The following is a 14,767-nucleotide window of genomic DNA, read 5'->3' as shown; positions in this document are numbered from 1 at the left end:
AACTATGAAATAATCTTCTTTAACCCAGGTATCTTTGGCCTGAAATCAACTTTGATATTTATATAATCACTCCAACTTGGTATGATTATGGTATTTCATGCTTTTAATCTATTTGTAGCTTTATATTTAAAGTGGGGGGCTTCCCTGGTGGCGCAGTGGTTGAGAGTCCGCCTGCTGATGCAGGGGACACGGGTTCGTGCCCCGGTCCGGGAGGATCCCACATGCCACAGAGCGGCTGGGCCCGTGAGCCATGACCGCTGGGCCTGCACGTCCAGAGCCTGTGCTCTGCAACGGGAGAGGCCACAACAGTGAGAGGCCCACATACTGCAAAAAAAAAAAAAAAAAAAAAGTGGGTTTCTTGTAAAAAAAAAAAAAAAATACTAATTCAAAAAGCTATATGCACCCCAATGTTAATAGCAGCATTATTTACAATAGCCAAGATACAGAAGCAACATAAGTGTCCATCAACAGATGAATGGATAAGGAAGATGATATATATATATACATACATATATATATACACATACACACACACATGGAATATATATACATATATATATATGGACTACTCAGCCATTAAAAAAATGAAATTTTGCAATTTATGACAATATGGATAGACCTGTAGGGTATTATGTTTAGTGAAATGAGTCAGAGAAAGACAAATACTGTATGTTATCAGTTATATGTCGAATCTAAAAAATAAAACAAACAAATGAATGTCACAAACCAGAAACAGACTCACAGATATAGAGAACTAGTGGTTACCAGTGAAGAGAGGGAAGGGGGAGAGACAAGATAAGGGTAGGGGATTAAGAGGTACAAACTACTATGTATAAAACAAGTATGCTACAGGATATAATGTACAGCAAAGGGAATATAGCCAATATTTTATATAACTTTAAATGGAGTATAATCTATAAGAATTTTGAATCATTAGTTGTATAATACTATAAATCAGCTATGCCTCAATTTTTTAAAAAGTATATGGGAGGAAAATGAATGAATGAAAAAGGTTTTTTTTTAATAACCTTAAATAAACAAACAAGAAAGTGGGTTTCTTGTAAAGGAACCTCATTAGTGCAGTAGGTAGAGTATCAGTCTCATCAAGTGGGTTTCTTGTAGGGAGCATATGGTTGGGTCTTGCTTTTTTATCCAAAATACACTCTCTGCCTGTATTTGTGATGTTCAAGCCAGCTATCAGCAAGCTTTTCTGTATAAGGCCAGAGAGTAAATATCTTAGGCTTCTTAAGCCATAAGGTCTCTGGCAAGTATTCAAAGCCGCCCCTGTAGCATAAAAGCAGCCTTAGACAACATGTAAACAAATGGGCATGCCTGTGTTCCAACTATAAAAACTTCATTTACAAAACCAGGCAGTCAGTTTGACTTTAGTTTGTTGATCCCTGGTTTAGGGGATCACTTGCTTTTAATATAATTTATGTGATTATTAATATGCTTGCTATTTACTTTCTACTTGTCCCACATTCTCTTTGTTCCCTTTTTCCTCTTTTTTCTCACTTCTTTTGGATTGTGTACAGTTTTATGACTCAGTTTTTCTCCTTGTTGGTTTATCACCTGTAACTATTCGCTACACTACTGCTAGCCCTATATAAACATCAAGGAATATTCCCTCTTTTTCTCCGGCCTCAGGTAGTTTCCTCACACATATGTGCTGATCAGTATTCAGCTAAAGACTGGAGGAGGCTCTTCTGCAGATCTCCAGAGTGCTCTCTCTGTGCAGCTTTCTCCTTCCTGGTACCCTGCCCTGAGAACTTGATCCACTTTGGCCTCCTTACATTCCCAGCAATTCAGGGAGACTTCCAGGCTCTGCCTGGCTTCTTCCTTCCCGTACCACAGTCTGGAAGCTATCCAGGCAACTGTAGTGCTCAACTTGTTAGTTTCCCATCCTTCAGAGATCATTTCCATCGTTTCCTGATATCCAATGTCTTCAAAATTGTTTTTTCAAATATTTTGTTCAGGTTTTTTCCTCCATTGTTTCAGGCAGAAGGGGAAATTCAGTCCCTTTTACTCCATCTTGGCCAGAATCAGAAGTTTCCTGATATTTTAAAACATTCTTTGAAAACCAAATTTTAATGGTTATGTAACAATCCAAAGAAAGATGAACCTTAATTTTTCAAAATTATTGCTCTATTGTTGGAACTTTAAAGTTCCTTCAAATTTTAACCACTACAAACAAAAAACTACAATGAATATCCTTAGAAGGAGCTATGCTTTCAAGCTGATATTTGTAGCCCAAGCAACTTTCTGCCACTGGCTTTCCATTTCAGCTTGAAAAAAGCTAAAAAAGAGGTAAAATTAAATATAAAGGTCATGTATCTAGCACATTATACTCTAAAATAACTCAGTGATCTTTCTTTTTGTTTTTTTCTAAACACATGCTTCCCACCCACATTCCATCCCCAATTTAAGGGGGGAGAAGAATAAATGAATTAATTAATTAAGAAAAGAATTCCATAAAAATTTCCCACTGATCTGAAGGACAAGGAATTTATTCTAAAGAGCATCTGTGGGAACTTCCCTGGTGGCAAAGTGGTTAAGAATCCGCCTGCCAATGCAGGGGACACAGGGTTGGATCCTGGTCTGGGAAGATCACACATGCCACGGAGCAACTAAGCCCACGTGCCACAACTACTGAAGCCCACGCACCTAGAGCCCATGCTCCACAACAAGAGAGAAGCCACCGCAATGAGAAGCCCATGCACTGCAACGAAGAGTAGCCCCCGCTCGCCGGAACTAGAGAAAGTCCGTGCTCCGCAACAAACACCCGACACAGCCAAAAAAAAAAAAAAAAAAAAAATTAATAACAAGAAGTTTTTTTTTAAAAAAATAAATAAACAATAAAGAGCATCTGTGGGAATTCCCTGGCGTTCCAGTGGTTATGACTCCATACTTTCACTGTTTAGGGCCCAGGTTCAACCCCTGGTCAGGGAAATGAGGTCCCACAAGCCACACAGAGCCGCCTAAATAAATAAATAAATAGCATCTGCATCTGACAAGGTAATGCTTTTTAAATATGCCTATCATTACAATTCTTTTTAATCATTCTTAACTTAGAACAGTGTCTAAGTTTATACATAGCATAGAACTGTAAGCTCACAGATTAAAATTAAAAGATATGTCCATATCTTGGATCTTCATCTTTTTGAGGGGTAGGGGAGTCATCCTGAATCTTATAAGCTTGTGATAAAGGTGGAAAAGTATACATGTACACAATTTTGTATGTAGTTGTTCAGAGACCCTCTCATGGCCACCAGACTTAAATTCCTTGCTTTAAAATTATACATGAATAATAGCTACATATTTACCACCAGTTCTTTTATTTTGTCTCATATGTTAAAATCTTAAGATTCTCTAAATCCATGAAATTTAAAAGTAACATAAGCGTAGCAGAAAAACCCCATATATACTCGCTTTGAAGTTAAGACAGATCACAATCCATTCAGTTGTGCCATATAATATTTGTGGGTTTGTACACAAATTACATAACCTCTCTGAGACCCAATCTCCTTATATCTATAAAATAAAGATATTACCACCTAGTTTTGCCTTCAATAAAAAGTAATGGCTATTAGAATAAATTGGTAAGTATTAATAAAATTAATACAATCACTACTTTTATGAAGGTAACAATTATTTCAATGTGTCTATGTTTCTTTTGTATTTTGGTGAACAGAAGTATATTAGCTGGGTTTTTTTCAACAAAATTATTAAGAAAGATTAATAATATTTTTTTTAAAACTGATTTTTTATGGGATGATTTTTCATCCTAAATCATTTCATAAATAAGAAATTTTACTGTATTTACTAGTTCATATCTGCATTATGTTATTATGTCTCCATTTTATAATTTCTATGTATTCTGAGACTACTTCAGTTAGTATCTAAGAAGAGGACAATTCATAAAATTTACTCACTGGTCACATTTATTAAGAATATGCTCCATACAAGATGTCTATACAGATCCTGTTCTCAATCAGCTTAGAGTCTAAAATACAGGATAAGGATATGTAAATAAGTAATCACTCCAGGAAAAAAAGAAAGGAATAAGTGTCTCAGAAAAGTTACATAGTGTTATGAGTCTAAGACGAAGGGATTACGTGTAACTGGAAGGAAATCAGAAAAAAATTTCATGTGCATAGCATTTAATATTCCTTGAAGGATAAGTGGGATTTTAAAAGATAAGCATGGTTTTAAAAATGATGTACTAGGTTTTCTTGTATACAACTTACATCTCAACAAAATTGATTTAAAAAGAAAGAATGAAAACAAGAAAAAAGAAAGAACGAACAAACGTACACACTCTCAGCAGAGGCAACACATTTAACAAACGTACTGGAAGTACCAACAGTGAGACTGAGACTTAAATTGAGAATTGGGACCCATATTCCCCTTGAGGAGGGTTCCTTCTAGGCTCCCCTCTCTTTTCATTCTGTATACTGACTATGTGATCTCATTCACCCCTATACACTTATGACTCCAACCAGGTCTCTTACTCAAACTTCTATCTCTGAACCCCCATATACAACTACTATACAATGTCTGCATTTTATCTGGGTGTACCAGAGGTAACTTACATTAACACATCCAAAATTAAACTTAGCATACTGCCCATAAACATGTTCCTCCATTGGTTTACTTGTCAGATTCCTAACACCCAGACCACAAAAATTCAGATGTCATTCTAGATTTCTGTCAGTCATACATAACTGGTTGGTCACTAAGCCCCCTATGTTCAATCTATGCTGCCATAGCAAGTGAATCTTTTTTTTTTTTTTTTTGCCACGCCACGCAGCTTGTGGGATCTTAGTTCCCTGACCAGGGACTGAACCTGGGCCCCAGCAGTGAACACGCTGAGTCCTAACCACTGGACTGCCAGGGAATTCCCCACAAGTGAATCTTAATTGGTCTTCCAACCCCCATCTCATCATTCCCTTGACCTTTGATACTGCCTATAATACTATACTCTTAAATGCAAATCAAATCAAATCACTTTCTGTCTCAAAACCACCCAGTGGCCCCTTATCATCTAGAGAATTAACTCTGGAATCCTTACACAGGATCAAATGAAGATAGGGAACTTAGTATGACATTTATTTATCTGCAGGACTCCCCGCTAAGAAGCCTTTAGGCATCTCTCAGGCCAGAGGTGCGTATCTCCAGCACTGAACACAATTTACACACAGAAAATATTTCATAAATGGATGCTCAGTAAATGGAGATTCAGTGAGTGGAGAAGTGAGTGAATTTCTCACTATTCCTCCACAGACACTCTACTTTCCAGCCATATTCTCTTTTTTTTTAATACCTTTGTACACTACTTTTCTCAGCCTAAAATGAATGCCCTTTTTTTTTTTTTTTTTTTTTTTGGCGTTACGCGGGCCTCTCACTGTTGTGGCCTCTCCAGTTGCGGAGCACAGCCTCCGGACGTGCAGGCTCAGCGGCCATGGCTCACGGGCCCAGCCGCTCCGCGGCATGTGGGATCCTCCCGGACCGGGGCACGAACCCGTGTTCCCTGCATCGGCAGGTGGACTCTCAACCACTGCGCCACCAGGGAAGCCCATGAATGCCCTTTTTAATCTTGTTCATCTCCAGTGTCTTCTCCTCTGTGCTCTACTCACACTGCACATATGTCTAATACACACCTTATGAAACTGCATTACAATCGTCTGCTGCTGCCTCAAGACAAAATTCAAAATTGCCACCTCTGTGCTACCTCTACACCTTAATAATCTATTACAATTACCAATAGTTAGATATTTGTCATTCCTATAAAACAGTGAGTTTCTAGATAGGAAGGACTGTAGCTTATTTATTAACTGTTATGGGCTGAACTGTGTTCTTCCCAAAAATTCATATGTTGAGACTATAACCCCCAATATCTCAGAATGTTACTGTATTTGGAGTAGAGACTTTAAAGAAGTAATCAAGGTAAAAGAAGGTCATAAGAGTAGGCCCTAATCTAATCTGACTTGTGTACTTATAAGGAGAGGAAATTTGGACACACACAAGAGACACCAGGGGTGCATGGACACAAAGAAAAGACCACGTAAGGACACAGCAAGAAGGCAGCCTCCGAAAACAAAGAGGCTTCAGAAGAAACCAAATCTGCCAACACCTTGATTTTGGACTTTTAGCCTCCGGAACTATGGGTAAATCAATTTCTGTAGTTTAAGCCACACAGTCTGTGGTATTTTGTTAAGGAAGTCCTAGCAAATTAATACTATAACATATAGCATAATGTATTTCACACAGTAATTATTCAATATGTATTACTGATCTGAATATCTCCATCTCAAGAGGCAAGGACTGTCACACTACTCTAAGCACTCAGCTCAGTAACAGCACATGATACTTACAAATACTAATAGAAAATATGAATGAGTTTGACTGAAGCATAGCCCATAGAGGGCTCCAAAAGCTGGGGTGAATCTGTGAGCTTTATTCCTAAACTACTGGTACAAAACAGAAAATTTTGAGAATACTACAAGACTAGGCCTGAAATTTCATCAAAATTAGTTAAATGAGGGTATGTATGTGAATGCACTTGAGGGCTAGAGGGGGCATGTGGTACAAGACAAAGAATGGGGAGCAGTTAAACATAAAATATATCACATATTTAAAAGATAATAATTAGGATCAAATATCTGATACTAGTCACATTTAGAACCTACAAACTAAAATTCTTCTGGCTAACATATTTAACTTTTGTCCACTTTATCCTCAAGGGAGAATCTGGGTAAACACTTAGGTAACATGTACAGCTTCCAGAATGCTGGCTTTTGTCTTCTATGTACATGCTAGTTTTTTTCCCCAAATGGCCAAGTGTTCTGCAAAACAGAACACTGTAAGCTTTCAAATACTCCTGGGAGCTTGTAAAAGTAATACAACATTCATGTAATTTCCACTTGCTACACAACAGACCCTGAGGTTATTTTCCTAATACATAACAAGTTGTTCTGTTGCTAAGAAGAAAAAAAGGGCTCTTGACTGAAGATATGAAAAAATCTGAACAGAGCCGAAATCATGCTTTTGAATTATATGACACTTTTTGCATCTAAAACACTAAAGAAATAAAGTTACAAGTGTATCATGTCAACTCTAACTGTGAGATAGAGCCATATTCTTTGATTATACAACTGCATTCTGTAGTAAAAGGTTATTATGCACCAGAAATCATTGCTTCTTTCATAAAAGCAATATTATTTCAATGTGGTTATAATTAAGTTACACAGGGTGGGGTGGGGGGAGAATCTGGATTGATCCTTTCTACCGGCTTTTTCTAACCGCTCAAATTCATTTTTCACTATCAGTCCCTAGATTTGTTCCAAAATAGGATTAAATTTTAAATGTGGTCCAGGGAATATACTAATAAGCACAAAGTACAAAGGGTTATTCTAAAGCAAATATGTAGGTACCCACTAAGGAAACAATTTATAACAAATTAAAGCATAATTTAAATAATAATGACAACAAGAATAAATATATGAATGACTAATCTTTATGGAATACTTCTCACATCTCAGGCACTATGCTAAGGGCCTAACATATTCAAGTTGAACCACATGAAAATGGCAATTTCATAAGGTTTAACCTAATACATTTTCTCATCTAATCCTTACAACTACCCAGTGACAAAAGTACTATAATTATCCCTATTTGCAGTTAAGGGAACTAAAATTTAGAGGACTTAACTTGAGCAAGTTAAAGAACTAGGAAATAAAACTGGGACTGAAGCCTAGGTGTACATCCAAAGCCCAGGCTCTCCTTACCTACTGCACAGTTTCAGTAACCTCTATGTCTTGAAAAACTAACAGGATGGGAGTGTAGGCACTCAAGTACTCTCACACACTGCTCAAGGCCACTATACAGACACTTGTGCAACTGTACCTTCACCAAGAACACAGCAAGGGAATCAAAGGAGACTGACAGCCAGCCCATTCTTTACTAGCCAAACTGTGGCCCTGTTGCAGATGCCATCTACACTGAAAAGGAGATTCTCTCAGTCACACAAAACTGCTATATTGGTTAACAAGTGACCCTGATGCTGCTAGAAGATTTTTTAAATTGTGAGAAAGTTTTAACAACACAGTTTAAAAGCCTTAAAAGAGATTATTATACAATCTTTGATCCAGAAATTTCACTCTAAGGAATATATCTTTAGGAAATAATTAAGGATATACATAAAATTTATGCCATATTCATCAGTGTTATAATAGAGAAAAAAGCTAAAAAATCTAATATGTCCAACAATAGGGTAGTAGCTACTATAATACATCCACATGATAAAAATTATGTGGTAAAAATACATTAACTCATAACCTTTTCACAAAATATTCCATGAATGAAAATGTTTACAAAAGTTATATTTTCATTTTAGTAAAAATATTATTCATACATGTATTTCATATATAATATCTGTGTATGTGTGTGTGTGGCAGAGAGAGAGGGAGGGAGGGAGAGAGGGAAAGAGAAAGAGAGAAAACACCAGGTAACATGATTATAGGTTGCTTTCATTTTCTTCGTTTTTATCCTCATAAATTTTTCTATGATATACAGTGAAAAGTAAAAAAAACAAAAACAAAAACCTAAACAACAATAAGATATATATGTCCTGATACAAAGGTTAAAAACTGTTAGAAACCAGGAGTAGCTATATAAAAGTTTATTCTGCCTCTTAACTTGGAATTAAAGTATGCAATTTACTGTGGTCTAAACTAAGACAAGAAATACTTAACTTCATGTAGAAATGAGAAATCCAGGTCATTCTAACAGGTGGCCTGAGTTAAGAACCACTGCCCATAAATACAGACATAAAGCAGAAACTGTATTCTGAATATCTTTAGATAACTGGAAGTTTGCGTTAATTTTTTAAAAATAAAAAGCATCTTACTTGTATATCATCTGTTGAAGAAACAGAATTCTCAACAGAGTGAGAAAAAGAGTAATGACCCCTCCCAGCTGGGAAAGGGCCTGGCACTATCAGCCAGGCCTTGGTGTATTCATATGAAACATAAAAACAATTTTAGGGACTTCCCTGGTGGTCCAGGGGTTAAGAACCTGCCTTCCAATGCAGGGGAAACAGGTTCCATCCCTGGTCAGGGTACTGAGATCCCACATGCCTTAGGGCAACTAATCCCACGCGCCGCAACTACTGAGTCCGCACACTCTGGAGCCCATGTGCCACAACTAGAGAGAAGCCTGCACAACGCAACGAAGATCCTGTGTGCTGCAATTAAGACGCGACACAGCAAAATAAATAAAATAATTTTTAAAAATGAAAAATAAAAAAAAACATAAACAATTTTACAGAACACCACTCTGTGACCATGATGGATCAAGATAAAAACAAGACCACTCCATAATCATGTCTGAACACAGACAAAAGTATGAACACTTTCCTAACCACAAAAATAACCAAATATAATCCTATCCTGGGTAAGATGAATGACTGCCCCTTCTTTACCAATCACAACTTTATCCTGGCTCCATTCTTCTTGCCTTCCAGGTTCTTAAAATACCTAGTCCCCAAATTATTCCCACTTCCTAAGACCATCTAATTCACTGCAAAGCCTTACACTTCCTTAAACCCTCCCCAAAATCACTTAATGCTAGCTCAAATCCTATATGGCTCCCCATGATATACATTCTCCTTTATTACAATGTATCAATAAATTCATCTTGTTTAACTACAGATTATTCCTGGAGGTCTCCCCTGGAGGGCATTAACAGAGTTGGGACTACAGATTTGAGTACAGGGTGGGATTAAGAGTAAAATAATAAAATTATATAAAAATACATGCAGTCTATAGAACAGATAACGTCTATCTACCTAAAGGGGGTCTTTTGATAAGTAAACTTATCCACAATAAGTTTCCACAAATTCGAAATTACCAGTGTCTATCAGCACTGGTGATGTTGACTAAATAAATAAATCTTAAATTCTCAACTGTTCAGTTTTCCATCTTACCTGAAAAAAATAAGAATCTAAGTATAAAAGGTGAAAGGTAAATCAAGAAACTAAACCCTGAACACAATACTTAGAATAATAAAATCCTCTAATCTAAATATATTATCTAATAATTTAATAAATGAATTAGCAAATATTATATATAGGATGGATAAACAACAAGGTCCTACTGTATAGCACAGGGAACTACATTGAACACCTCGTGATAAACCATAATGGAAAAGAATATGAAAAAGACTGGGTCATTTTGCTGTACAGCAGAAATTAAACACAACATTGTAAATCAACTATACATCAATAAAATTTTTAAAAAAGAATAAAATCCTCTAATTTAAATATATTATTTAGTAATTTAACAAATGAATTGAATAATTAAATATTTAAGTATATTATTAGTTCCTCATCAAGAAGTTTTTAAATACAGTAATATGTCATTAAGATTAACTTATCTACCTGAAATATAGTCAAGCTTTATTTAAATTTTAAACTATCTTCTCATTGATCACCAAAGTCAACCTTGCCCAGTGCATCCTTACCTCCTGGGTCCTTATCTGGATTGTACTCTAAAGCATTGCTACAGATGAGGTCAATATCTTTCAGGAAATCCTTAGCAGTCAGGTAATTATGCTTATCAATTTTAGTGATTACTGTTGATAAATCCATTGGTTCCTTGATTACTTCAAGATAATCTGAAACCTAAAACAGGATATTTTAATGAAAATTACTTCTGATATTTCATATAATCTACTCATAAAAACACAAAACAAAACCATACAGTTATTTTAAAATTAAATCTAGATATCTAGGAAATAATTACAGATAAGGATAAAATTATAGAACAATTTATGCCACTAAAGATACTATGTCATACTTTCCATGAAAAGCTTCAGTTTCAAGTCACATCTAAATCAACTCTGAAAAGTTTCTCATCTTGAAATATGAAACAAACTGTGTCAGCTTTTTTTTTTTTTTTAAATCCTTTGGACACACCTGAGAAGAAAATGTATTGGTAAAAATACCCAGCAAGCATCAATAAATGTTACCTCAAGAAAAAAATTTTTTAAGGAAAATAAAAAGAAACAGATTTTTTTTTCTTATTATTAGAGATTTCTCGGGTAAATCTCTTTAAAATCCCTAAACAAAAAAAATTATCTTTTTCAGTTTTCCAGGATGAATCGTTTCATGGAAAGAGTTTTCTGCTCCTTTGGATTCATTACAAACATTTTGAGTCAACTGTATAACAAAAGTAAGTATTGCTTTCATGACTAGAAAAAGTTTACTGGCCTTGTCCCTAAATATAAACAAATCTACCAGCAAAAAATACATTTTCCTCAGTGTGATTTTCTGGGAGATAACCCAAAATAGAGATATTGGTCATGACTGCCCAATAAATTGTATGTTTTGTATCATTTGACCAATAAGAAAGCTCTTCCAACCTATATATCCACAGGTATACCTTGTTTTATTGCACTTGCCTTTACTGCGCTTTGCAGATATTGCATTTTTTTAGAAACTGAAGGTTTGTGGCAACCCTGTGTTGTCAGATGATGGTTAGCATTTTTAGCAATAAAGTATTTTTTAATTAAGGTATGCACATTTTTTGTAGACATAATGCCATTGCATACTTAAAGAAGACTACAGTACAGTGTACACATAACTTTATATACACTGGGAAACCAAAGAATTCATGTGACTCACTTTATTGCAATATTCACTTTACTGCAGTGGTCTAGAACTGAACCCACAATATCTCCAAGGTGTGTATGACTGTATTGTCTTCCTTAATGCAAATCTCAAATCAAGTAATTAGGTCTGACATAAACACAGTCTTAGAAATGTCCAATTAGTCCAGGACCAAATTCTGGGAATAGGGTAATTTCTGTTCTATGAAACTAAAGGCTAGTTTTCTCCATTGCAGATGGCACGGATGCTTTTTGGGATTTTTTTTTTGGCCTCGGCATGTGGGATCTTCCCCAGCCAGGGATCAAACTCATGCCCCCTGCATTGGGAGCGTGGAGCCTTAACCACTGGACCACCAGTGCAGTCCACTGATGCCTTTTTAAAAATTTACATATTGAATATATATTCATATGAATAAATACACATATATGCATATACAAAAACATATGCATATATATACACATACATATTATTTATATGTTTTTAAATTTTTAGGTAGATGTGTGTGCATGTTTTAATTTATTTTTCATTCTCTAGGAGCTAAAAAGCCAGCCAATCTCCTTATAGGGGAGATAGTGGAGCTATACTCAACAAGGAACAGTCCAGAAGGTATGAGTTGGATCCTTGGCTCTGACAATTGACATGTATTGTGTACACGTGGAAAACATTAAATAAACTTTTGCACTATAAAAATTTATATTACTAAAGACCATAAAATTTTAGCACCTATGCTTATTTAAATTCAACGCTTATTTTCTAAACTTTTGTTTCCTCTGCAACTTGCTTTGGAATTTGATAAAGTTTTTAGACATTTCAAATTCATTATTTTAATACAAGTTTTTGTGTTTTAGGTTATCAAAATGTTATCTTAGTTTCCTCTATCTGTCCCAGAGACCCCTAAGTTTTCAGCCTTAAAAGTAAACAAAGAAGCAGTAGCAAAATGAACCTAAGGAAAAAAAAAAAAAAAAAGGAAGGGCTTCCCTGGTGGCGCAGTGGTTGAGAGTCCGCCTACTGATGCAGGGGACATGGGTCCGTGCCCCGGTCCGGGAAGATCCCACATGCTGCGGAGCGGCTGGGCCCGTGAGCCATGGCCGCTGAGCCTGCGCGTCCGGAGCCTGTGCTCCGCAACTGGAGAGGCCACAACAGTGAGAGGCCCGCATACCGCAAAAAAAAAAAAAAAAAAAAAAAAAGGAAAAAGAAAAACATCACCCTAAAATTAACGTTTTAACTGACCAACATCTTCTATCCCCTTCCACTGCCTTACCATCATTTATAAAACTTTCAATCTATCACAGATGGCATTTGAAATGTGACAATCTCTTCTGGTTAGACAGAAAAAGCTTTCCTGGACAAAGGCAAAACCGGTTCACTCCCAGCATAGGAGGCTGACTTGGGGGCAAGTCCTTATCAATTAAGTGTCAGAGTTCCCATACCCAATTTGAAATAAAAATAAACATTTATAACAATCTTTAAAGTGGGCTGATAGTCTTAAGACTTTCTGAAAATACCACGAGGGAAAAAATATGCTTCACAAATATAAAATATGTATTAATTGCAAGAGCAAATAGGCAAGTCCTGTTATTCCACGACAGCCGTGATATAAAGAATGTGGACTTCGAATTTTAAGAAACATTGAGTGTTGGCTGTGTCACTTGCCAATAAGCCTCAGTTTCTTCAACTGCAACATAATAATGACCTTGTGGGATTGCTGAAAGGATCAAATGGCTAAAACTATGTATTGTGGATAAATATACAAATAAAATTAAACAGTCCCTTTATTCCCAAAAGGGGGAGGTGGGGGGAATAGATATTTTCAGGTTTTCCAAGGGGAAAAAACATAATGCTAGCTCACAGGCATAGATGAGGTAATGATTCCAAAGGAATCTGTTCTGATCCAAGAGTACAGATTTCACAATGAGGACACAACATTAAACTCTGCATCACTCCATAATTCAAATTTAAAAAAAGATGAAGAAAAAAATTAAAACTAAAAACACCAAAGCTGTTCAAACATGGAGTCTGAACTATAAGAAGAATGCCAGTAAAGACTGCATTATGTGCATCCACACACTATATTATCCCAGGATAAAACAAAATAAAATTTATTCTACAGTATTATAGTAGATTCCAAATGGAAAATTTCTTTTCTCATCATCACAAACCATGCTCCCACAAGGACACAAAACAATACACATAGAAAGTGAGAAATTTTCCACTCGGAGCAGAGAAAATTCTTGGAGAGAAAAATAATAGGCTGTGCTTATAACCTCATACAGCATCTTAGTCACAGACATTTCCAAAATATGAAAGACAAATTTCAGGTTTCTTAGCTACCTCTTTCAGTAAGGTATACCCAATTTGGGAAATGCCAATTTTAATTGGTATTGATTGGTTAATACCAATATTCTTTTGGAAAGCAGGATTTATCCTGGAATAAAAATAGTCTAGTATGGACATTTCACTAAAGTAACTTTTAATCCTCTTCTTAAATTGAAGAGTAGGAGATCACAAAGATCAATACTAATCAAGAGGACATATACAAATTGTCATTAATTTCATCCAAAAGTCACCAGATGTTTGCTGATGACATTGGTAGTTATCACATGGATTAAAATTTTACAGGCTAGGGGTAATATTCATCCATGCCTTTGTTTTTTTCCTTCCAAAAAAAGATGTCAACATTTTTTTCTTTTAGCCAGTTCAACTTCACTGTTTGCACACTACTGAAACAAGACCTCTTCAATATCCACCGGTTTGCTGAAGATGTTAAAGCGTTTATCTGTGGCCAGCCTCTTGGTTACATCCCTGAGAAACAACCGCAACTCTCTTAAAGTATTTTCCTCCTGGTCCTCCATCCGAATTTTTTCTGATTCTGATAACTGACGAGGTGGAGAAGGTAGTGCAAGTGGAAGAACTTCCATAGCACAAAGACCTAAAGAAAGTAGAAGAAAATGTTAAGATTCCAACATGGCAGGGTCAGGACCTCAATTACTTTTCTGGCACTCTCTCAAAATGTTTTTTTAAGAAAAGGAGAATTCCAAATACATGTGAACCATGTGAATTCAGCAAGTAAAAATTTAAATGGAAACCGAAAGTACATTA

The 14,767-nt window shown here is 35.9% G+C and overlaps 1 protein-coding gene across 4 annotated transcripts in view; it reads right to left on the bottom strand.

The window, feature by feature from the left end:
• The window catches only part of ATAD2B (ATPase family AAA domain containing 2B), a 166,398-nt gene that overhangs the window by 27,056 nt on the left and 124,575 nt on the right, over positions 1–14,767 (bottom strand). For 3 of the 4 annotated variants that reach the window (XM_081254850.1, XM_081254848.1, XM_081254851.1), the window contains exons 21-22: positions 14,401–14,597; positions 10,522–10,681 (exon numbers count right to left, since the gene is read on the bottom strand). In XM_081254850.1, coding sequence (XP_081110976.1) covers positions 10,522–10,681; positions 14,401–14,597 — 357 coding nt within the window. The remainder of the gene's footprint in view (positions 1–10,521; positions 10,682–14,400; positions 14,598–14,767) is intronic. The other variant, XM_081254849.1, reaches the window with a different exon arrangement.

The sequence above is a fragment of the Mesoplodon bidens genome, assembly GCF_964165515.1.
Source record: "Mesoplodon bidens genome assembly, chromosome: 14".
Taxonomy (NCBI): Eukaryota; Metazoa; Chordata; class Mammalia; order Artiodactyla; family Ziphiidae; genus Mesoplodon; species Mesoplodon bidens.
Note: the sequence above shows the minus strand (reverse complement) of the source record. Positions and strands in the feature narration are given on the sequence as shown.